General features: G+C 38.4%; 3 protein-coding genes across 6 annotated transcripts in view; 1 reads left to right on the plus strand and 2 right to left on the minus strand.

Moving 5' to 3' along the window:
• spata5 (spermatogenesis associated 5) overlaps window positions 1-3,272 on the minus strand; it is a 77,782-nt gene extending 74,510 nt beyond the window's left edge. Inside the window, 3 exon segments of the mRNA XM_046865803.1 lie at window positions 209-366; window positions 486-610; window positions 3,060-3,272. Coding sequence (XP_046721759.1) covers window positions 209-366; window positions 486-610; window positions 3,060-3,189 — 413 coding nt within the window. The 5' untranslated portion in view covers window positions 3,190-3,272.
• Window positions 3,273-3,705: 433 nt separating this feature from the next.
• nudt6 (nudix (nucleoside diphosphate linked moiety X)-type motif 6) lies at window positions 3,706-13,902 on the plus strand. 3 transcript variants are annotated; one of them, XM_046865977.1, is made up of 5 exons: window positions 3,706-4,044; window positions 5,640-5,843; window positions 7,660-7,715; window positions 11,133-11,187; window positions 12,646-13,902. In XM_046865977.1, the coding sequence occupies exons 1-5, from the start codon at window positions 3,789-3,791 to the stop codon at window positions 13,023-13,025; spliced, it is 951 nt and encodes a 316-aa protein (XP_046721933.1). In that variant the 5' UTR covers window positions 3,706-3,788; the 3' UTR covers window positions 13,026-13,902. The 3 variants fall into 3 exon arrangements, with proteins under 3 accessions (XP_046721933.1, XP_046721935.1, XP_046721934.1); XM_046865979.1 differs by lacking the exons at window positions 5,640-5,843; window positions 7,660-7,715 and having other exon boundaries at window positions 3,708-4,044; XM_046865978.1 differs by lacking the exons at window positions 3,706-4,044; window positions 7,660-7,715 and having other exon boundaries at window positions 5,715-5,843.
• An 876-nt stretch (window positions 13,903-14,778) lies between these two features.
• fgf2 (fibroblast growth factor 2) lies at window positions 14,779-24,931 on the minus strand. Of its 2 annotated transcripts, none has more exons than XM_046865980.1 (3): window positions 24,014-24,931; window positions 19,602-19,705; window positions 14,779-16,238 (listed from the first exon to the last, which is right to left on the minus strand). In XM_046865980.1, the coding sequence occupies exons 1-3, from the start codon at window positions 24,207-24,209 to the stop codon at window positions 16,053-16,055; spliced, it is 486 nt and encodes a 161-aa protein (XP_046721936.1). In that variant the 5' UTR covers window positions 24,210-24,931; the 3' UTR covers window positions 14,779-16,052. The 2 variants fall into 2 exon arrangements, with proteins under 2 accessions (XP_046721936.1, XP_046721937.1); XM_046865981.1 differs by having other exon boundaries at window positions 24,044-24,919.
• Window positions 24,932-26,108: the final 1,177 nt, after the last annotated feature.

The following is a 26,108-nucleotide window of genomic DNA, read 5'->3' on the forward strand; positions in this document are numbered from 1 at the left end:
CGTCGACACAGCTTTAACACATACAAAAAGCGTCCACAAGATGGTGCTGTTTCCCCCAAAAAAACGTCAGTTTCTTGCAATTTACACTGATGTCATTGATTTAAAGTAACTCGAGGTAACGTAGGCTTTTTTATGTGCGTGTTGAATGTGGGGTGTGTGTGTGTGTGTGTGTGTGTGTGTGTGTGTGTGTGTGTGTGTGCATACACACCTCAACATAAGCTCAAGCTCTTCCGCATGAAGAACAGCTCCAGTGATAGGCTCCACAGTGATCGCATCTCCAGCCTTCACTCCCAGAATGCACTGCGTGTCAGACGTCAGACCTACTTTCCTCCCAGGAAACTGGGCTGCAGGCCACGCTATACACACCTACTCTCAGACACACACACACACAAGATTGAGATGACAGAAACAGCAACAAGAGGAAGGAATGAACATCTGCATATTACCCTATTAAAAAAAGCACGTGCACACCCACACACACACACCTCCTGGCATCCTGTAGAGCTGGTGATGAGGACGGGCCGTCCAATACAAGCAGACAAACCCTTCATGGTGTTTAGGCTCATTTGAGCCAGAATTGATCGGGAACGTTTTGGAACCTTTTCCTCTGCTGTACACACACACACACACACACACACACACACACACACACACACACACACACACACACACACACAATTTGTGCAGTTAGTACTGAGCTCCATAATTTGGCACAAGCAGCTAAAGCTGTGTATCGACAAAAATCTGGCCAATACAATACCCATCACGATACAGGGGTTGCGATATTATACAATGCAATACTGTATGCAAAGATATACACTATTTCCAAAAGTATTGGGTCACCTGACCTTTCCTGCTATATGTGGTTCTTTCTGAACTGTTACCACAAAGCTGAAGGCACTCGATTGTATAAAACGTCATTAGATGTGCTATAATACAATTTTGCATTCACTTGAACTTGGAAACCCGAAACCTGTTCCAGCATTGTGATGCCCTGTGCACAAAATGAGCTCCTTGAAGATCTGGTGTACATGCTTTGGAGTGGAAGATCTTGAGTGTCCTGCTATAGAGCTCTGATCTCATCCCTACTGAACACCTTTGGGATGAATGTGAACGCTGACTGCACGCCAGGTCTCCTCACCTACATCAGTACCTGCCTTTCGTAACACCCTTGTGGCTGAACACAATCCATGAGCACACTCCAAAATCTAGTGAAACATCTTCCCAGAAGAGTGGAGGGAATTATAAGAGCAAATTGGGACTAAATGTGGAATGCGATGCTCAAAAAAAAAAAAAAAAAATCACATACGACCAGGTGACCCAAAACATTCATATCTGACTAAATGACTCTGACTGGAAGGGTGGAGATTCGCACGTGTCGGGTCGAGGAGAATCCAGTGTCAGCACTTTTCGGACTGAGTTTATACTTTGTACATTGCCTGTTACAGGACCAGCTGAGTTTTAGTCCAATTCAGCTCAGGAAAGAGAAAAACAACAGACTGGAACATTAAAAAGAAATAAGATCAGGGTGTATTTAAAGTATTTTGCAGTATCCAAATCTTTGAACATGACGTTATTGAAGGCATCTAGCGTTCTAGTTTCTCGACTTCCGATCATTAGGTCTGAGTGGACTTTGGTGCTTGGACCCCTAATATATACACAGTATCAGTCAAAAGTTTAGACGCACCACTTTTTTTTCTTTTTTTTTGGGTTTTCAACATTGAACATTAATACTGAAGACACTGAAAAAATATGGAATTATGTAATCACCAAAACATAACCCAGAACCAAAATCGGTTTTATATTATCGATTCTTCAAAGTAGCCGCCTTTGGCTTTGATAACCGCTTCGCACACTCGTGCTATTCTTCCAGTCAGCCTGGTGAGGTAGTCACCTGGAATAGAGGTGTTGAGTACATGATGGCTGCTTTTCCTTCACGCTCAAGTCCAACTCATCCCAAACCATTCTCATTTGGATTTAGATTGGGTGACCATAGAGGCCAGGTCATCTGATTCAGCATTCTGTCGCTCTCCTTCTTGAACTAGCTTTTTTACATAACCTAGAGATGTGTTTGGGGTCATTGTTGTGTTGGGAAAAAACAAAACAATGGTCCCACCAAGTACAAACCACATGGGATGGCATGTTGCTGCAAAATACTGTGGTAGCCATGGTTTTTTTACTTGTGCCCTCAATTTCAAATTTTTACCAGCAAAGCAGCCCCACACCATCACACCTCCTCCTCTAAGCTTCACATTGAGAACCACACATTCCGAGAAGCATTTATTTGACTTGTCGGCTGGCAATTCTAATAAAATTATCCTCTGCAGCAGAGGTAGCTCTTGGTCATCCATTCCTCTTACAGTCCTCATGAGATCCTGTTTCATCCTTTCACAGTTGTGCAGATTGCATTTCGGGATACAATTTTTGAGATTTTTCAGATTGACTGAACATTTTTTTAGGTAGTGATGGACATCTCTTTTTGTTTCTTCTCATAATATGGATTAGTACAGTAGTTGGAGTAGCACTAATAGGGCTATAAACTCAGGGCTCACCCTTTCCTCTGCACAAGACAACTTGTAGTCTAAAGCACATTAAGAAGACAATGAATGGCACAAATAAACCCTAATGTACACCTGTGAACTGAAAACCAGTCCTGGTGACTACCTCATGAATCTGATGATAGAATGCCATGAGTGTGTCAAGCTGTCATTCAATAGAAATGGAGCTACATTTGGATAATCTAAGATATAAAAACATATCCTTGGATGTTTAACACTGTTTGGTTTACTACATAATTCCATAAGTGGTCTTTTATAGTTTGGAAGTCTTTAGTATTAATGTGCAATGTTGAAAATGATTTAAAAATAAAGAGAAAACACTGGTAGAGAAAGTGTGTCTAAACTTTTGACTGGTAATGTATGTGATCATGGGAAGCGTGCGTTGATTCTCCCTTTTACTTTGCATAAACAAACACACACGTGTTAGATATGCAATACAAACATCCATCAACGTGATTTGATTGTTGCCTACAGTATGAATGCATGATCCCCCACCTTTACCTTTTTCTATAAAATCTGTCACACACAGCCCAAAACATCCCGAAGTGTCCAAATCCATCCCGGATCCATCTCTGCTGTCTCCTTCTTCCTGCGATTTCCTTCCTTTACCTTTACTTTTCTTTGCTGACATCTTTGACTCTCCCTCGCGCTCTCCTGCTTGAAAGCGTGCAAGCCGCACCACGCATGCGCGTTGCTAAAATAAAACAACCTCTCGCCACGCTATTCTTCAACTTCCGGGTTTAGAGTTCGGCACCGGCTCGTGGAAGTAACCTTTTTTTTTTTTACCGTAAATCCCAGAAATAGTGGTCGCGCTGAAAATCAAACTATAGAAATACCAATACGACGTTTTAAACATCCAAAGAGTTTTGAAGATATAATCACAATAAAACATATTAACCATAGATATGCATCGTTGTTATATTAAAATAAAGCTTAAAATAAATAAATGACAAAAAATGGGTTCAATCAAATCTGGAAACAAATGACAGTTCATCGGGTAAAAAAAAATACAAATAAAAAAAGATTCAGACATGAGAAAAGTTTAGAGATAAATCCAAGCTGGACCTTTTAATATTCTGATTAGAATAAAAATAAAAAAAACACTGGAATTAAACATTGTGTATTTAATATACACAGAATGCGCATTATATTAGAAACTTTACGCCTTTACTTGCACGTCGACAGTCGACTTGTTTATTTGTGTATATTTATTTACTGTTTGTGTTTTGGATGCAGGTGTGTTTCTTAATGGCTCCTTTTAGCCGCGGGTTTCTTCCTTTTTTCAGGAAATTCCTCACCCGACATCCGTGTCGCAGTGCTTGGGGGATTCTAAGCCGTTTCTCCGGTTACGCGACGCACCAGCACCAGAACCAACAGCGGGGTCCCGGAGCCCCTCTGGCCGCCTCAGTGGACGCGCACGGCGGCGTGACGGTGGGCCACTTGCCCGCTGACGTCACCCAGGCCGCGTTCAGTGAGCTGCTGCGAGGTGAATAAACCATAATAATAATAATAATAATAAATATCTCAGACCTATAGTGTGAAATACCTTCTAACAGTGTTGATAAACATTCACAGGGTTTAAATGAAGATAAAAACGTACAAATTGACTATAAAATTTGTGCCTGTTTATGTAAAAGTGATGCAAATGGTCATATTTTCCAAATAATTTCGACGGTGCAGCTTTGCAGTATAATAATCTTTCCTGTAGGAATCACAGATCTTCTGAAGAAACCCAGACTAACAAAAAATGTGTATACTTTAGGTAAAAATTCTGGAAAGGATTAGTTAGTACTTCTGGGTTTCCGCCTGAACCGATCCACTTCGTAATACCATCATTATGATGTCACATCTGTAGAAACCATCAATATTATAGAAAGACGCAGTATAACAGATGAGTGTTTCATAAAGCGGGAATGAATGGCATTTTCCAAAGCAAGAAAATCGAATAAACACAGTTCGACAGGTCTCGTTTCACTGGAGCCGCAACTGCACCCCCCGCATACATCTCCAGCGGAAACTTCGATATTAACCTCATAAAATGACCCCGGGGTTTTCTGTGCATTTTGTCTGTGCGTTACGGATTTCTTGGGGATATGAAAACTAGGCAAGTTGTGCGGTTTTGTGCAAAATTTACAGGAAAGAAAACACAAAAGTATAACTAGTCAATGACAAAAAAGTTTTTAACCGTTTTCGTCGACCCTCCCTCACGATGTCCTTCTTAAAAATATATGTTCTTGTAAGTGTATCTGCGACCAAATCTATTAAATCTACACGAATGTATTTGCGCTTGTGCAGTTTGCTACTGATGCGGGTTGCGAGGGCCGACCGACGCGCTCTCAGGACAAGGACGTGAAAATGTAGACGTAGTACATTGTACACCTGCTAGATGGCGCCAAATTGAAATCTGATTGGTTGAAGCAACAGCTTTAAGCAGCATTGCACTGTATGCTACTGATTCTGCTGCAATATGATTAAATAGAAACTTCAACCTAAACAGACAGGAAGCAGCGCAAACGGTTTTCTGTGTAACATGACCACCTTACTTGTGGAAATAAGGAAATAAAAAAAATAATGACTGGTTTATACAAAAATTACGTATGCGACAGCACGAACAAAGGAACGAGTTGAGCAACCCTACGGATGTTTATGGTTCAATACATCTAAACTATATGTTACAACATGGTTATTAAGTAATTTAGGGGTGTATTGTTGATGGGATTTATCCGACACCCACAAGATTACCAGCATGACTCCTGGACGGTATATTAGAACTATTTCCTGAAGGGGCAAATTTGGGTCAACGATGCAAAGAGCGCAAAGTAATTTGTTCGCACGCATGCTTATATCATAATATAATCCGCTCGTTTCCAGGGCTCACCGATATCACACGACGTCGCTATAATACCCAGAAATCAACTTTCCCTGCTGTGCTGAGCATTTTGGTACGCCATGCACCCGTATCGCTGTGGTTTTCCTCAGGCGGACGATCAGACTTTTCCCGAGACCATTTGAAATGAAGAATTCATAAGTTCTGTGGTTGAAAATCTTATATTTGGTTTGCGTATTTTGTGTGTATATTAGAGTCTGTGTGCGTGTGGCGCTCTGAGGGCCATGTGGCTGTCTGGCTGCGTGTTCCGATCTGGCAAAGTCGTTTAGCGGAAACCGCAGCGCAGCAGGGATTTGCCTTCCACCACGCGGTCCAGGACGAGGCCGTGCTCAGTCTGTGGATGGGGGACGGAGAGAGCCGTCTGCCCAACTACGCAACACACCAGGTCGGAGTTGCAGGTTAGTGCACAAATGGACAACATTGGTGGCATTCCACTTGGCAAATCGTCCTCAGCTCCTTCAAGGATATGAGAGGCCGTCTGATGGACTTGCAGCTCCGAAATCCTCCATAAATATTCATAGGGATTCAAGACAACAGCTTGGCCTGGTCAAACAAGGCCTTCTTTATTTGCTCTGGTTACGTGTTTCAGATCATTATGGGATGTCTTTTACTTCGGGCCTTGCTTAAGGGTCCAGTAGTGGCAGCTTTGCTCCGATTTGAACGAATGACTTTTCATCCGGAAGTGCATCTTTTTAACAAGGCAATGGACAAGAAGACAAAAGGTCAATGTTTAAGAGCTACCAATTCTTTTTATCGTGTTGTCCATTGTCTTATTTGAAATGCCCAGATTTATTTTTTTGGGCAATAAGATGAATATATATTTGGCTTCAAAAAGAAATAGACCCATATCATGAAGCTCCCACCACCATGCTTCACTGTAGGTATACTGTTCTAAGGATCGCACACACCACCACTTCGTTTTATCTTTTCACCTGAAAAGTTTGGTACGGACCAATAGGATTGCTGATACGACTGCCACTTTCAGGTCCTCCTGCTGCTCTTGCCAGTTTCTTTCTTACTTCTTTTTTTATTCTGAAACCATTTTTTTCTATAAATTTTCTTCATCTTGCTTCACCTCAAAGGTGAAAAATATTGCATTTTTGTGTTCACATAAAAAAAGTCATGTGCAGGAAGTCCTCTGCTTACAGTGGGCATACTTGAGGACACCCTCATCGTAAGTCAAAAATATCGTGAGTTGAAGATGATGCTATGACTGTGACCGTCTTTCCTGCTTCATGCTGATTTATCATTTTCATTTTCTGCTCTAAAGTTATGGCTTTCCATTTCTTTTTTCACTACAAGCAGGAGACATACTTGGGCCCTTGGAAGACCCGTTTTATCACAAAAATTGCTGTTTGAAACTGAAAAAAATACACACTGAGACAACTTTATCGACCGCTAGTGAGAGTGGGGCATCTCACAGGGTGAGAGATACGCTCATCCCAGTACATCGTACGCTGCTGCCCGTGCGAATTGCGCGAATTTTTCGATATTTTTTTACAATTTTGTTGTATCGCTCACGTCATCGTAAGTCGAACCATCGTAACTCTGGGACAATCTGTATAGGATTTCACATAAAATGCCATGTTTTGAACAGCAGAGGGCGCCAGAGGCAAGAGAGCTAGTGAGAGAAAGAGAGATTAAGAGCATGCGTATGCATAGTAGAGGCATGTTGGAACATGTTTCTTAGCGAAGAGGTGGATAAAAACTTTATCACTCTACAGCACACACACACACACTTGATGCTATCCTTTTGAGGACATTTTTACCTAATGAACGAAGTGAATTAATGAACACAATCCCTTTCAACACCTTCACTACCAAATTACCAGCTTCGTATATATATTTTTTTTACATTACAAGCTTCCTACTTCCTAGTTTTCATCCATTAGATGTAGAATTGATTATGTCACCACCAAAATGGATGGGAATTCAAGATTATTTTTCAAATCTACTGCAGTCACAGAGAGGAACAAAGTGATATAAACACTAGCTGTGTGACAAAGTCAAATAAAGACGCCGATTCGATCAGGTCTCGCAAACATATTCGGGACGATCTGCCTTAAACAAACCATATTTAAACCCTTAGTATCCCTATCCCCAAACATTCATCCCTTCTTTATTTACAAGTACTGAGAAAAGAACTTGATTTCTCACATATACGCTAATACAAAGTGGGTCCACCATGTCTCTTTTGTTGTGTTTTTTTTAAAGGTGCTGTTGTGAACCAGTCCAATGGAAAAGTCCTTGTTGTTCAAGACAAGAACAGGGTACAGAACATTCATGCTTTCTTTTATTTTTTTCTTGGTCGCACACGCTTACACACAAGGTTCATTTATGTGCCACATTCTTTATTTTTTTGGTCGCAAAAGTCATTGACGTCATCGAGATCTCCGATACCTTAGCTTAATTTAGGCTGGTCAACAAGCAGTGTATAAACATGAACAATTTGGCAAAGGTATCTAGGAAATGGAAGACACACACACACACACACACACACACACACACACACACACACACACACACACAGCAAAGTTGACTGCAACACCTTGTTTCGCTTTCCCAGCACGCTCACTGACTTCTTTATACCCACTGGAATATAGACTTTACTGCTAATCGTTCCCATTCCTCACTTTTTCAGCACCACGAAGTCCCTCCACTATACTCTAGCATAACATTCCCCCCCTTTTGCTCATTTACACCCCCAAAGCTAACTCCATATACAGTCTTTTCTAAAATTGGACATAGGGCAGTGTGACACACTTATACCGAAGTGCCAGCTCCGTGGAAGATCTCCAGTGGCGTGCTATAGACCACGTAATCCCATCCCCCTTAATCAGCCCCTGATTTTACTACCAATCTTGTGGCTAAATGAACATAAAATCACCACCAACACATTTAATCTAGTGGACCGTCTTCCCAGAAGGTTATTATAACAGCAAATGGGGACTAAATGCAGAATGGGGTCTTCAAAAATCAACTCTTCCATATAGCGAACATCCAAAAGAGTAACTATGTCTAGTAAAAATTGGATTACATCAAGGGTTTTCCCAGACTGCCACCACACATATCTGTGTATTGCCCCCTTTATCTGGTTCACTTGCCCACCTTTGGTTATTTACTGTTTGTAACCTGCCTCTGATCCATCAGCGGTACCGAATGATGGAATCTGCCATCAGCCTTGCATGATTCAGCAGTCAAAATATTTTCGAATTGTTAGGTGCTTTTGGTGCACGCGTGGGTGTCAGATGATTCACAATTTAAGTGAAAAACGAAACCGTGATGGAAAAGTGTGGTGTTATTTGTAACTTTATAATCAACCCCATTTTGAGATACAAAGAGCATATATGAAGATTGTATAAGGAAAAGGTTTGTCTTTAGGTTTTGTGATGAAGGACACGGTCAAAAAAATTCTATTTTTGTCTTTTTATGATTTTAGTTCATTTATATTATATTTGTACATACGGATATCTATGAGAAAACACGTATGGATGTCCGCAGTAAACAAAAATGTATTAAACATCTCAGCATAGGTTTTTATAATATTGATTCGTCAAATTACCTTTGGCTTCCATGACCGCTCTGCACACTCTTGGTATTCTCACAGTCAGCCTTATGAGGTAGTCAACTCAAATATTTTTCCAACAATCCTCAAGTTCCCAGAGGTGTTGAGTACATGTTGGCTGCTTTTCCTTCACTCTCCAGTATAACTCATTCCAAACCGCCTCAACTGGGTTTAGATTGGGTGATTGTGGAGGCCAGGTCATCTGACCCAGCACTCTATAGCACCCCGTGTTGAACAAATAGCTATTCCATAACCCACATGTGTGTTTGGGATCATTGTCCTTTTGGAAAACAAATGATGGTCCCACAAAGTACAAAACAGATAGGACGGCATGTCGGTGCAAAATGCCGGTAAAATGTGCCCTAGATTTTGACTAAATCACCAACAGTGTTACCAGCAAAGCAGCCCCACACCATCACACCTCCTCCTCCATGCTTTACAATGAGAACCACACATTCAGGAACCGTCCTTTTGCCCTCTGTTCGTCTAACAAAGACACAGCATTTCGGACCAGAAATCTCAAACTTGGACTCATCAGACCAGAGGACAGTTTTCCACTGATCTAATGTCTAGTCCTTGTGTTTCTTGGCACAAGCATGTTCTATTCTGCTTGTTGTTCCTCAGAAGTAACGGTTTCTTTGCCATAATTCAACCATGATTGCCTGACTCACGCAGTCTCCTGCACAACGGATGTTGAAATAAGTCTGCCACTTGAACTTTGTGGAGCATTTCTGTAAATCAGCTGGTAATTCTAATAAACGTATCCTCTGCAGCATGAGCTTCCTTTCCTTCAATAGTCTTCCTAAGAGCCATCATAGCGTTTCATTGTTTTAAAACATTAAAAGTTCCTGAGATTTATTTTGGATTGACGGACCTTAATTTATTAATGCAACGATGGACTTTTCTCGTTTCTTGCCATAATATGGATTTGTACAGTTGTTGTAGTAGCTCTTATAGGGCTATTGTCTGCACAAGACAATTGATTGTCTAAAGCACATCGAGATGGCAAGAAATGTCAAAAATTAACTATTATATTATCCAGTTTGTTGCATAAAACCAAAAAAGGAGCATGGATGTGTGTTTTATACACATGTGCTACAATGCTTATTTAGCTAAAAAGTAAGCTAGTCTTTTATCATTTATTAAACTTTACCCTGTTAAACATTGACCATAGAGAATCGAGTTTGTGAAGAAGTAAAGCATTAAAGATCACACACACACACACACACACACACACACACACACACACACACACACACACAATTACTTATCTGGGGTAAATATCTTGCCAAGTATAGAGGGATGGAAAAATCTGGAAAACATTACCCAGTGACAGGAACTACAGAGAGAATACTTAATAATAGTGTGTGTGTGTGTGTGTGTGGTTTTTTTCCCCGTTAACAAACTGTAGATTAGCATGTAGTTTCATAACCTAATACATTATGTGGACAAAATTATTGTAACACCTGAACTTTTTCAGCCATATGTGTCTGAACCTTTGTCCATATAGTATAGAAATACTAGGAGAGAATGTAGAATTTTGAACATAAGTATATATATTTATTAGGTTAATTGAGTTAACAGAATTTAATGACACAATGATATATATATATTATATTCAAACACAATTAAAAGCCTTAAAATAGAAAACAACAGATCTCTGTAATATTGATTTTCCCCACAAAAATACTTTTTATTGTTCCATATGAGAGGAAAAAAAAAAACCAAGAAACATACACAGAAGTGAAGTACAAATTTACATAGCTTTAATAAAAAATAAAATAAAAAAACAAGCATTTAATTGTGAATGTAAAGGACTAATCAAGTGAGAACTAAATTATAGTTTACAACTAGCAGCATTTTGTTCTGGTTTGGTGTTAAATATGACTCAACAAACATGTTTACAAGTTTACACTTCAGTAGAACAAGTTTTAAACTAAAACAAATATAAAGATATTTCTATGTTAAATGCATTGAAAGAAAAGCATATGCATATAAGTAAAAAAAAAAAAAAAACGATTTTAAAATGTAAAACGAATGAATAAATCTATGCTAGCGAGAAAATAAACCATACAATTTTATAATTTTATTAAACATAATATTGTTTATTTGTGTGTTTCAGGCTAAGAATATGTGGAAGTTTCCTGGTGGATTATCAAATCCGAGTGAAAATATAGGTAAGTAGCACAACAACATTATAAAATTTTAATCCGTTTTAACAATATATTGTGCGATCTGTCTCTAGTCTGTAATTTATGCAGATAGCAACATTTTTTGAACATTTACATCAATACTGCATTCCCGAACCTTTTAACCCCCATTAAATATTATCTAAGTCTATGTTTACAGTTTTCATTTAAAAAAGTGTTTATGCATGAAAAATCTTTTATAACCGTTTACACATTAAAAGGATTCCATGCTATTTGTTTTGGAGTTCAAGGAAAAGATAACCCAAGTTCAATCCAGATGTTTAGAGTTTTGATGCAGCTTTGACCTCATTAGAGCCAAATTATACAAACAATATCCGTTATGCCGACGCTAAACCATTTCCTGCTTCCTTCTTAAAGGATAAACCTAAAAAGCAGAACATACATTCAGTACGTTGACTTCAATGGAAATGTGTGGTCTTATTTGAAATGATAACGAAATGGTCGATTGGAATATATTTTTGATTCTTTAGAAATGGTATTTTCATATTTTTCATATTGTACCCTATATGGAAAAAAGTTTGTGGACACCTGACCATAAGTTTGGTATGTGCTTTCTGAACGTTCCGTTCTACATTTAGTCCTCATTTGCTGCTTTAATTAATCTCCACTTTTCTGGGAAAATGTTCTACTAGAGTTAATAGAGCTCATTCATATACAAGGGTGTTAGTAAAGTCAGGTAGTGATGTAGGTGAGAAGGCCTGGGGTGAAGTTACCCCAAAAGTGTGCAACAGGCTTCAATAGCTCTATTGAAGGCCACTCGAGATCTTCCACCAATCTAACCATGTAAATCATATCTTCATGAAACTGGCTTTGTGCACAGGGGCATTGCCATGCTGGAGCAGGTTTAGGTCTCCTCAATAAAAGGGAAAATTTCATGCTACTGCATCCAAAGGCGTCCTGTACAACTGTGTACCTCCAACATTGCGCTAACAGTTTGGGGTAGAAGCACATACCGCTTGAAAAGTCACGTGTCCCAATACTTTTATCTAAATAGTGTATATGACAGAAGTGGCAACCAGAATTTGTAACGAATGCCAGGTGTATTTAGCAGTGTCTTTAGCTTGAGCTTTAAATATAAGCAATATAGAATTATAGTATATAAGAAAACTGTGTATTTATTAACAAATCTCCAATTTGATGCCAAGTCTCATTATTTAGTATAGTAATCGATTAAGAAGAAAAAACAATCGCTGGTATCATGTAGCAAACTATCATGGCCAGTTGGTGAGCCAAGTAAATGAAATAGATTGACAGAAATGAACAGATTTGTGAATTATTTTTACGAATTCGAAAAAATTACTTACGAAAACTTCTAATGGCAACTATTTTTTACCAATAAACAAAGTGAAGTCTCGATTAACATCAGTGAGTCATTATTTGCTACCTGTTTATTGATTGACTGACTTAACTTTTGGCCCGAAATAGGCGACACCGCAGTACGCGAAGTTTTCGAGGAAACCGGCGTCCGATCTGAATTCCGATCTCTCCTGAGCATCCGTCAGCAGCACCACCACCCCGGGGCATTTGGGAACTCTGACATGTATCTGATCTGCCGTCTGTCTCCCGTGACGTACGAGATCAACTTCTGCAGGCACGAGTGTTTACGTTGCGAGTGGATGGATTTGGCGGAATTGGCAAAAGTTAGCGACGCCGCACCCATAACGAGCCGCATCGCCAAACTGCTTCTGTACGGACTGGAAAACGGATTTGAAAGCGTTGATTTGAGCGTTGAAGAGCTGCCTGCCGTGTACACTGGATTAGTCTATCAGATTTACCACAGGAAGATTCCTGAGCGGTACACATAAATCTCTCAGTGCGCCCAAGATACAATTAGGTGCCTGTTTTCCTAGAGGCCTTTTTTAAACTATAGAAGAATTAAACTTGATAGCCATTTAAATGTAAATTTAAAAAGATTGGAATAGGGTTATTTTATGTGAACATGACTAAATAATAAATACTTTGCCTTTTTTTCAGCTAAAGGCATTATTTTTATTTTCATTAACATTTTACGATGTTTTTTCATTTATTTCTTCCTCAAGCAAGTATTGTTTTTTTTTTTTTTATTTATGTGTATTTATAAGTATTTCTTATTTCTTATTAATGGACAAAATGTACATTATATAGAAAGTTTGTGAACAATTAACCAGAAGATTCCTATAGTTTGTTGTACATTTAGTCCCTGTTTGCTCTGCTAATATCCTCCACTCTTCTGAGAAAATGTTCCACTAGATTTTGTGGAGATTTGTTTTTATTCAGCAACAGCATTAGTAAAGTCAGGTACTGATGTAGGTGAAGTAAGAAGGCCTGGGGTGCAGTCAGCGTTCCAATTTATCCAAAAGGTATTCAATTGCGTTAAGGTCAGAGCAGGAGATCTTCCACTTTAACCCATGCAAAGCATATCTTCATGGAGCTGGTTTTGTGTACAGGGGTATTGTCAGTTGACATAATACTTTTATCCATATAGTTTATGAACAAACCGGTAGATACGTTACATCTGTTCTGATTGGTCAGAATGTGTTGATTTCATTTCTGACAGAAACTTTAACAGGAATTCCAGCTGTACATTAAATCCCGCCACGAACTGCCTCGTTACGTTACGAATGCAAACAGACTTATATGGCAAGAACGCAACATACAAAAACCATACTAAAACCTATTAATAAAAAAATATGTTTACACAAATTCTAAGTTTGACATCATTCAAAGTACTTTTTACTAATGGACACTACTAAGTTTTGCTGTGTTCAAAGATAAACATTAAATACTATAATAACTATAAACAGTACAATAAAAATTTTTCATTGTTGAATTATAAATTATGCTTAAATGTTATATATTATACAAATATTGAATGAAAAAAAAAAAAAAACACTTCACGCTGTTGCTTGTCTTCTTATTATAGCATGGGTCATTTTTTTCATCAATTTTCCCATAGTAATAAATACAATAACACACAGATTAATTCAGTTTAAATATATATATACAGTATATAATTTCAACTTGTATTAACATGATTACATGATGATGTTCAAAATGTTGATTTGATCTTTGTTTTTCTATTACTATTATGTATGAAATGTGGAAACAAAAAAAAATTAAAAACTTGAATCTTATTGATAACTGAATTTCATTATATTCCTGGAAAATGCCTTTCAAAATGATTCACAAGCAGGAAGAAATCAGTGATTACCTGAACTGTTTGGACTACATTAAATACAGTATTTAATGTCAATTGTGAATGTACAGTCATTTTAAAGAAAGTTTGTGTATATATATTGCAATTCTGAAGAGTTTTACTACATACATAGCCAATGTTTAGTGTCATTATTTTCTCACATTAAATGTAATGTACAACACAACTGATCTATACACACTAAAAGCTAGAATTTATATATATATAAGCAGCATTTTTTAAACTCACATTATTTAGTCAGGACATTCGTTAAAAAGGTAGAGGAGCTGCAGTCATAAACAAAGAGGCTTTCAAAATAAAAATAAAAAAGGTAATATTTGTCAATTAAAATGATTTTTTTCACAAATTTGTTACCTTTTCGAGGGTTTTTATTATTATTACGTATGTATTTGAATGTTTGGTACTTGATGTAGATCACAACTAAGCATATTTTTACAAGCATTTTTGGTAAACACTTAAGCTTGCAATTGAAGGTTGAAGTTAATGTTGTTAAAGTATTAAAAAACTGTTTAAAAACTCAGTTGGACACGGTCAAATTGTTTCAACACAACTTTCAAGCCGTGTCTAAAAATGTTTACCTTTCCAACAGTAGGTGAATCATCCAATGTTAAAAATCTGTTCAGTTTGGCAAAAGGTTCACCAGAGAACCTTTTGGATTAGCATGACGACTATGCGTTTCATTCAAGATTCTGTTTCAATGAGCAGAAAAACAGATCACAGAGCTCCAAGATAAGATTACAGATGGAGCACTTCCTGTTGACCCTCTTTTAGTGACACTGATTGGCTGCAGATGGTGGAACATCACCCTGTTTTGGTTCAATGTTTAGCTTTTGGCTACTTTTAACTTTTGGCTTTAACTTTTGGCTACTTGACTTTGTAAGATGAAATTTTAGTTTCAGTAGTTAGTTTTTTTGAATTTCAGAATAAAGGATTATATTTCTGAAACATTTTCATTTTACGCAATTACAAACCATTCAATTACAAAACTCACCACTAGGGTTTAATCGCAACAATGATTATGTCAGTTCAGCACTTTTCCCCTTTTCTAGGTAAAATGTAAAATTTTAATGAACATAAAAGTTTACAACGTTTTTATTATATTTTAAATGTTCACAATGTGAAACTGGTGATTAGAAGTTGTTGAATTTGCACAATATCCAATCTAACATCCTAATCCTAACCTGGAATTCAAAATAAATTTCATTGGCGGTATTTTCTTAGGAAGAAATGTCCACTCTGGAGCCATTTGCACAAATAAATAAATATCATTTCCTTTAACTCTCTTGTTGATTTTAAAAAGCATGTAGTGATTCATGGAGTTCTCAGAGTCAAACCATAATGTTGGATGAAGCCACTGATGGATTATACACTGATTTTACATACATGTTGTTCAAGAGCTCAAGAAACCCAAATAACACCAAAAAAAAAAAAAAAAGATGGCAAGAAACTATTAATGAGGCATCTTTTAAATATTTTACATTGTAAGCAAAGAATGCAATGTACCTCTAAAAATGATTCATTAGTGATAAGCAGGTAAAAGCACTGTGATAAGTTAATAAGCCCAACATTTTGTTGACCAAAAAAATAAAGATGAACATTTGTTTTCACATAAACAAATAAAAACTCACACAGATGCTGTTTAGCTCTTGGCTGACATTGGGAGGAAGAGGATAGCTTTTTGTCCAGGTCCTGTGTTCGCTCCGCTCTTGTACTGTCCCGTCCTCTTTAGCGCGACGTACCAGTTAGGATATTTCCGTGATCTGTATGTGTTATAGTTATTTGCCTCTAGGCGTTCGAAGAAATAACATTCGTCTGTTGCTCGTTTCTGAGTTGTAAAGAGAGAGAAAAATTTATATATTATGATTTCGAAATCACTATATGTGAGTTTTTTTCCAAACTGTTACCACAAAGTTGGAGACAAACAATTGTATAGAATATGAAAGTGGTCAAATACAGTGTGATTTAAGTGGTGAAGGTCTTTCTCTGGTCATCATGGTCTCCTGACAACCTATAAAAACCTGTGGGGTGAATTGAAGAGGAGAGTCCCCAGAATTACCTTAAATTATGAGGGACCTGGAGAGATTTTGTATAGAGGAATGGTCCTAAGCCCCTTAGCTATTCATTCCCCAACCTCATTCGGCATTAGAGGAAAAGACTCAGAGCTGTAATATATTCAGCCTGTCTTTGCTCATATTTGGCAAAGGCTGCCAACACTAGTGGAGGGCACTCTAAACATGAAGATTAAAAAAAGAAAGAAAAGAAGATAAAAAGGAATGTATTTGTTGTTTCGGTTTTATCAGAACACACAGTGGGTTCAAAGGAATTTCCTACCAGCTGCTTTTCTCAGCCTAACATGAAGTGTTTGCCCTTGTTTGTGTGCAAAGGTACATCTGTTACATTGTAAAACACATCAGTCATGATGACTAAATTCGTGTGTGTGTGTGTGTGTGTGTGTGTGTGTGTGTGTGTGTGTATATGTGTGTATATGTGTGTGTGTGTGTGTGTGTGTGTGTGTGTGTGTGTGTGTGTGTGTGGGCAGCAGTCATGCATTTGTACCTGCTCTGGACAGCTTTGTAGCTCCATGCACATAAACACAAAGAGGGCTCAACATTGAGAGCTAGCTAGCTAGATAGCTAGCTAGCTAGCTAGCTAGACAGCACAGAGAGTAAAAAATATACTAAAAGCCAACTTTAGATTGTATACACAGTATACAAGAAGAAACAGATAGTGTGTACTGATACAGTGTGAGGGTGTGATGTGGTAGCTTTTTTCTGTGTGAACATTAAAACATGGCTGGTACACCAGCAGACTCGAGTGCAGTACAAACATTGTAAAGAGTGTAACAGCAGAGCAGTAAATGGCATTAGTCTGGTAATGTATATGGTAATGTAAATGGGAAAATTGGTCAAGTTCAGATACGGCTTAATAAACTAATCCTAGGACTTGTACAGTGTGATTGCTTTTGGAACAAACAACTTCCTCTAGCGCTTCTTTCTACAGCCAAGCTAAATGAGTCCTCCACTGGTCACAGAGGGAATGCTGTTTATCATCCAGAAGGACATATATTTTTATATATATTATCACAAGAACTAATGTGTAACACGAGGAATATGGTTTTGAGTAATAACGAGGCAGCGCTAATGAAAAACTTGTACATCTTAAAACGGTTTGATATGGAATAAATCTATAAAATCGGTCGAATTCAGGTTTATATTGAAAATGTCATATGAAGTCATGAAAATTAATTAAAAAAAAACAGTGAATTACTAAAAATTCTGCTTTTATGGCTAAACTTACTAATGCTAATTGTTATAATAATCTCTAGAGTTTATTAGTTGACTTCATACTACACCTGATTTACAGGAATTTTCCACCAGTTTCTTGGAGAATACTAATTGGAGAAATTTAAAAAATATTTTATATCTTCAGAAATGATTTGTTTCTCCGGCAGTACTGAAATGTACAGTCTGCTTTACTTTTATCAGCATATCCTTCCATTTAATGTTCTTAAACATTCATGAAACCAGTCAATTTCTCACTCACATCAGAGCAGCTTTTAACTATTAAGTCCAGGTGGCTGTGAACAAGCTTTCTTTTGACGCAAAGCAGAAAACAATGGTTGTCTGGTTAGCATTAGACCATCTTCCTTTGTTTTTTTTTCCATCACTCTGAGTATTAGAAGGCACTAATAATGGAACCTCCTTCCAAATATACCACAAAAAAAAGTTTAGTCATTGAAAACATCACTGTCTCAACCATTACACACATTTTTCAATCTGTTTTTGTGACGTATCAGCCATACTCCATACAACAGAAAAGTGAATCATAAACCTGAATCAGAATTTCGTCAGAGCTGGTGGTATTTTGAGGCCGTTACGTTGAGATAAGTCCTGATATTATTTCCCTAAACTCTTGTTTGTTCACATCTAGATCACGTTCAAATTAGAGCTTTCAAAAACATTTCCAATCCTTCAACAAACAACACACAGAGGACATTTGTAGCTTTACTCCTTCGGAGATTATCCAGTCAGCACAGGTTTTTTTTTTTTATAATTAGACATTTTTTGTAGTATATTTTGGACGGAGTCTCTATTATTATTACCTTCTAAGACAGAGTAATGTTTTTACCATTCCAAACAACAAAAGAAGATGGTCTCATGCTAACCAGGCAACCGTTGTCAAGGGTTCAGCTCATGTTCTTATCAAACTAATTCCTAGGATCTTTTTATACTTTCTGTTTCTCAGTCTACAGTTTACAAAAACAAACGTCCACTTTGGGAACGCCTTGCTGACAAAAAGGGGTCAAGTAGTCACTCTATACAACCGTGATTAGCAGAAAATCATGAATAAGGGTTTCCTATTCAGTGGGTAAAATGAATCCTGTGGAAGCCTTATAATGGCAAAGTGGCCAGGTTGCGTCAATGTGCCCTTGTGTGTATGTGTATGTGGTGAAACGTAATGTTCACAGCAGGCCCTATTTAATATTACAAATAAATAACTACTACACACGCACTGTTCTGGAGAACGATGTGGTTTCTGGTGAAACGGGAGGTAAACCAAAATGGGGAAACTTAACTACCAGACAGCTGGTAAATTTCCCTCATATTTCCTTGGGTGTGAACAATACTGCAGCTCCTAACTTATGTGTGCAATTAGTGGGTGTGCTAAAGTGCCAAAGTGGGCTTTGTTTGGTGAGTATTTAGTCTGAGTATGCTATTTGTTTTGAACTAGGACTGGGCAATGTGTCAAAAATCGAGTAAAATGATATTTTTATTTGTTTCTAGCTTCTACACTAGGAGTCTCTAAACACACAAGTGGCCACTTTCATGGCCCAGTAGTGGGTTGCGACACAGTGGTCATCGAAGTTACAATTACTGAGGTAAAAGTGAAAAACACTTTGTAAAAAGTGGTAATTCTCTTCCCCAAACACAGTAAACAGACAAGCATGCACAAGAATAAGGTTTCCCCTTAGGGTGTCTATCATAGAGAGTCCCTGGATAGAAAGTGTGCAATTACATCACACCGTGTAAGTCCATGCTAGCCAGAGTTGCATCACACCACCCTGCTATTGACTATTCCCTCTCAACAGCACACACTCCAAGTGTTTTCTAATTGCTTTTACAGGATCGCAGAAACTTGGAAATTGTTCATGGCTATGCGCAATTCGAATCGATGTTTGTGGACTCACCGTTCCGAAAAGCCTCCCCTCAGAGCTCATGGCAAGGAAGCGATTAGTTGAGATCCCCTTAATGACGACCTCTCCTACTGCGGTCGCCTGGAGCTGCAGCCGGACTGAAGGAAACAAGAAAAAAAGAAGAATGAAGTCAGTTGAGAAAAACAAACGAAAACAAATTGCATTGCTCTAGTTTTTCTTCAAAAGTACCTGCTCAGCATTTCATCAAATTAACAATATTATAATATCGTTGTCAAGGAACATGTTTACTTCTAGCTGCTCAATTCCTCCAGCAAATAAACAAGTAAGTAAGCAGCTAGCAAGGTAAACAACTAGCTCGCTAACTAATGTTAGAGATCACACATACAGTATATAAACAAAGGTTTGTGGACGGAGCATAAGATTGGTATGATTTTTTTTGACTTCCCATTCCACATTTATTCCCCCATTTGCTGGTATTATAACCTCCACTCTTCTGGGAAGATGTTCCACCAGACTTTATGGAGATTTGTGCTCATTCGATCATATTAATAAAGTCAGGTACTGATGTGGGTGAGGTGAGGTGAGGAGGCCTGGGGTGTAACCGGTGTGCTCAATCGCAGGAGAGCTTTCATTCCGTCCCAGGTAAAGCATAGCTTCATGGAGCTGGCTTTGTGCACAGGGGTATTGAAATGCTGGAACAGGTTCGGGTCTCCTAGTTCAAGAGAAGGGAAGCACATATGGCATATCAGGTGTCCCAATACTTTTGTCGGTAAGTTTTTAATCCATATAGTGTATCTTGCATGACCGAGGATGTTGCCTACTTTTACAGTTTTATTGATACAATACATGATATACCGTTTATTGATGCTGAATTCTCAAATTTGATTGGACAGTAATTCTGGTTTTAAAGAAAAGCGTCTTTTGGAAGGAGTCTTCTGTTTCAGTTTGTAAAAGGGGTCTTCAGTTTAATTGCATGGTTCTGAAAGTCAGAGGTAAAGCTGTAACTTTAAAGGAAAGGGAAGCACTGTAAAGGGATGTACTGCCATTTATCAGTAACAAACTGATAAGAAAAAAAAGGAAATGTTTATAGCTGTTATAACAAGTGATAACCGGAACTAGGCTTGTTTTGCTGGATGTCCCATAGCATTAAATGTAAGCGTAAATGGATAAAGTATAATGAATCATACTTTGAGCAAAAAAATATTGTCATTTTTCTGTGGTATGAAAGGATAAAATGAAACCGATTTAAGAAAAAAATACTCCAGAGTGACGCCAGATTGGAATTCAGTGTCCTGTGTCCTTTTTTTTTTAATTGAACAATGTTTTCGTCAGCTGAAGACATTTGGAAAGGGAAAGAAATGACTCGTCTCCCGGTGAGGCGGATTTTGTAAATTCCATAACACTGAGTTAACAGCAACTGTGGGTGTGTGTGTGTGCTGGACTCCAATCCAATCTACTACCGCAAACACACGATGATCTTTATTCTGCCCCAGCTTCATTCAAAGTTTATTTGTTTCTAAACTCATGAATATGCAAGTACGCCAGCAACGCTTAAAACCCTCAAATGTCAGTCATGCTCATGTTAAAGACTGTGCCACATATACATTTTAACGTATGTGCATAATGGAACTTTAATGGGCCGGGCAATTTTGTGATAAAAATGTCACAATGTCTTTGTGTCTTTTCTTGAATATTGTAGTATTGTCATTTTTCTTTAGGGAAAAAAGGCAGTCACATTGAAGGCAGCTGATTGGAGCGTACAGTTTTGTTCTGATTTTTTTTACATATAAAATGTTCACATTTAATTATTGAGGAATTTCTTTCCTTTATTTTCAATAATTTTAGAATCCAGACAGACAGACAGACAGACAGACAGACAGACAGATAGATAGATAGATAGATAGATAGATAGACAAAACAGACAAAACAGACCTAGACAAGTAGACAGACAGACAGACAGACAGACAAATACTTATAATAATCTTACTATAGAAAGTACTTTGTGAAATGATAGATAGATAGATAGATAGATAGATAGATAGATAGATAGATAGATAGATAGATAGATAGATAGATAGATAGATAGATAGATAGATACCTTACATGTTCTTATTCTTATAATAATTGTTCTATAGAAAGTACTTTTGTGATAGATAGATAGATAGATAGATAGATAGATAGATAGATAGATAGATAGATAGATAGATAGATAGATAGATAGATAGAAATTAAAGGTACTGATCATAAGCAAAGCCATAAGTATAATTTTTTGTATGAATTTCACTTCATTTTAATAATAAAATATAATATTATGTTTTGATACCTTCACAAAATCAGTAGCTCTACTTCTAACTTACACAATGAGAGTGGAGACTCTTTCCATTCCTGTCAGTAATGGGTTTATCATCAGGCATATTATTTAGAGCATCTGATATTGTATATGTAGTTGTATTTTTTCCTCCCTCATTTTGTTTTTGTTTTTGTACTCTCTATCTAAGTAGGCTGTTTCCTGCACTTTTTTGCACACCTCCAGACTCTCTCCTTTCCTGTTTTCTATTTCTGTTAGTCTGTCTGTCTGTCTGTCTTCCTTTCCATACACTCTCTCTATGTTTATCCCTTTGTTCCGTCCCTTTTTATATCTTTACATGTCCTTCTCTCCTTTCCCTCCATTACCTTCTCTCCCACTCTCTCGTCTCTCACGTCTATATTTATCTATCGATCTGCTGTGTTTTCTGTTCTTTTTTCTATTTCTATCTCCCTCGCAGCAAACGCAAAGCACCTGCTATGAGTCATGTGATGGAGTGCGGCTGATGTTTTAACGGCATTTAATCACGAGAGACTTCATGACCACATCTTTGTAAACACTGACACACACAAACACTGCTCCTTCTGAATGTTGCACCCACTCTCTGTCGTTCATTAGTCATCAGTAAGAAATGAACAGATGAAGGGAGCGAATGAATCATATTTAAAGAACTAACCTGGAATGAATGAACGAATGAATTTAGGATTATGATCCGATCAAAGCATGCTAACTTCACAGCCCCATACTCAGCACTTTCACTACATACATATGACTGGAATACATTCTGACATTGAATCCAATTATATGCCCAAATACACAATGTGGTCAAAAGTTTGTGGACACCTGAGATGTTCCTGTAGGTTTTGTGGAGACTTGTGCAGATTTCAGTCACAATAGCAATGTTAGTTACTGATGTAGGTGAGGTGAGGAGATCTGGGGTGCAGTGAGCATTCCTATTTATCCCAATAGGATTTATAGCAGGAGATCTTCCACTCCAAGCCGTATAAAGCATATCTTCATGCAGGGGACATTGTCATGCTGGACTAGGTTTGGGTCTCCTAGTTTTAGGGGGAAAATTTCATTTTTCTGCATCCAAAGATGTTCTATACAATTGCCTCTGAGTTTGTGGATTAAAGGAAGGAAGCACATATTATCCATAATCCAAACTATATTTAAAAATGACTTTTTATTCATTTCTAGTCGCACTGAATGTTGCAGTACTGTGATCACGTATATTAAAGCCGGTATAAACACCTGTTTCTCCTCAGCTTTTCTTGGTATTGACAATTCGTAACATGAATGTGGTTTATCGTGAAGACTTTCCCAAAGCGGAAAAACACCTACTGGTGTCTCGTTCCAAAGCTTTTTCGGAAGTTACATAAGAGCATGTTGTCATTTTTTTTTCCTTCATACAAGTCCCTCTGTTATTGTACAAAGGACAACATTAAAGCAAACGTGTTATTAATACAATCCTGTGATTTGCCCTACAGCAAAACTATTGTCAGGGCTGCTGATATAGAATATGTATCAACCCTGACGGACCAATCAGAAACAAGAATTGGTCTGAAAAAAAAAAGATATTTTTCTTGTGTCTAAATGACAAAATCCTACATTGAGAAGTCAGACGGAAAGTTGGGCCTGATTTCTTTCCCTGTCGTGCTACAGAATAAAGATGCTTTGTATTGCCTCTCTCTCTCTCTCTCTCTCTCTCTCTCTCTCTCTCAATCTATCCCCTTTCTCCCTTTCTACCCCCCCACCGTTTCTCTCTCTGTTACTCTGCTCCATAACTCACCTAGAGAGTGTAAACACTTACCTCAAAAGCTAACATTCTTGTTGTCTCCTGCCTTCTTTTATTCAGTCCCTTGTTCTTTTTTGTTTCTCTTTCATTCTCTCGTACCATACTTTCCTTCTCTCCTTCTTTTCCCCCTTTTCATATTCAGTGTTCATTCGCTCTGTTTTTTGTTGTTCACACTCATGCTTTTTTCAGTATCACTCGATCTGTCTATCTCTTTTCCTTCCCCCCTCATTCTGCCTTACAGTTCTTTCCATCCTTCTGCTTGATTTTTCCCCCCTCCATCTCCTCAGAGTGAACGAGTGTAAACACTGACATGAGGCCTAAGAGCAATCTCTCGTTTCGTACCTTTACAGTATTTTTTAAAAGGAGTCTTACTGTTGGGGTCGTTTTTCTCACGTATGCCGTCCACTCGTCCGTCCGGGTTGATGCGCAAGAAGTACCCTCCGTTTTTGCAGTACAGACGCTTGGGCTCTTTGAAGTGGCCCGGGGGAAAGCTGTCGGCCGAAGCCGGGGGAAGAGTGGAGATCTCTCCACTCGCCATCTCTCCCTCTCTCTTTCTCCCTCTCTCGTTTCCACTCTCACTCCTTTTCTTCCTTCTTTTCTGCTCTGTCCGGCCCTCTTAGCAACGCTGGAACCCCCCTCTGTGGCCTCTCAGCTACACCGCCCCCCTCAATCCTGCGCTCCTCTCCTCCTCCAGTCGTTCTCACTCACTCCTACTTTTCATCCAGGAGTTGCTGAAGGATTCCTGTTAACTCTCAGGTCACTGTTTAAACTTACAACTGAGAAAGATAGAGAGAGAGAGAGAGAGAGAGAGGGGAGGGGGAAGGAAGGACTAAAGACAGGACAGAGAGAATAGATCAGGAGAAAATGATGTCAAGAATAAGAGATAAAAGCTAAATAAAGTAAAAACAAAAGAAAAGGAGAAAGAGAGCGAGAACAAGAGAATGAGTGAGAAGCCGAAACAGCGTTCGATGAAGAAGACAGAGAGATGAAGAAATATAAGAGCAAAGAAAAAACTAAAAATGTAATATGAAGAGAGAAAAGAGTTGAAAGCGAAAAAAAAGCACACGATAGAGAGACCGACTGATATAATCAGAGGAAGAAGTAGACAAGGATGAAATTTCAGCACAGACTAGTAAGAACTGTGTTAAGAATGAATGTGAAGATGATGATGATGATGGGGTAGTCTTAGCCTGCCCTCAGGCGCGTGCCAGTGCGTGCATCCTGTTGTCCTTTGGAGATAAAGTGTTTACACCAAAGAGGCTGGAGAACATGTGCGCACACTCTCGTTCTCCCGCTCGGCCCCCATCAGCCTCAGGCAACACAGCTCCCTCCTTCTCTCTCTCTCCCTCCCTCCTTTCTTCCTTCCGCTCTCTACAAATATCATGTCCAGGTTTTTAGCCATGGGGTAGCATAGGACGGGGAACAACTTCCTGAGAGGTGACACCACATCATTAACTTAACATGAATAGAATTAGAATTAAGGAACATTCCCAGAACTTTGGATGAATTGCCATATCATGATGTTACTGTAACCAGCTGCTGAAATGCTATTACAGTAGGTATGTATGTACAGGGTGGAGCGGAACTGCATGATTACAGGCGGTAAAAACCGCTAAAGCATGAGTGAGACATCAGCGTCTTAGAGGTGTAGTGAGTTCAGTAGCGTGATGGTTGTTGGGGGAAAAATAGCTCTGAACCTGCTGTTTCTGGTGCAAATGGATCTCATCCAGCATGGAGGACTATTGAACAGTTTGTGAGGAATCGATGATGATGATGTGTACTCTGCAGACATCTTCTGTAGTTTAGATGCTCAATGGCTAATTTTGGAGTTAGTCAGTTTTTGAGCAGTAGGTTAAACTGCAAATACTATGATCTTAATTTAAACATATAAGTCTCAATTAACTATAAGAAACATAAAACGATGCTTTCACGAACCCTATATAACCACTAATGCAGGTCAGAATCATCTTGAGAGCACTCAAACTGACCTTCCAAAAATGACATAATGGTGCCATCATTTTCAATGGAGCTCTTTGCAGGGTTTGCCACAACAGTGGGTGAGCTCTGTGGGTACCTCCTTGGTTACCTGGGCAATTTATCCACCCAGAAAGATCTAAAGAAATCCTAAAAGTCTTAAGGTACCCCTATTTCCAGGCAGGTCCCAAGATAACCAACCAAGATTTAACATTTCAGCAAAAACACTATATGAATAAGTATTTGGACACCTGACTTTTCCAACCATGTGAGTTTCTTTCCCACACTTTTACCACAAACTTGTATTGGATTAGGAGCATAAAATGCCCCTGTGCACAAAACCAGTTCCATGAAGATATGCTTTATATGGGTTGGAGTGGAAGATCTCCTGCTAGAGAGCTCCAACCCTATCGAACAACTCTGGGATGCATTGGAACATTGACTGCACCCCTCCTCACCTCAC

Source organism: Silurus meridionalis, chromosome 14 (genome assembly GCF_014805685.1).
Source record: "Silurus meridionalis isolate SWU-2019-XX chromosome 14, ASM1480568v1, whole genome shotgun sequence".
Classification (NCBI taxonomy): domain Eukaryota; kingdom Metazoa; phylum Chordata; class Actinopteri; order Siluriformes; family Siluridae; genus Silurus; species Silurus meridionalis.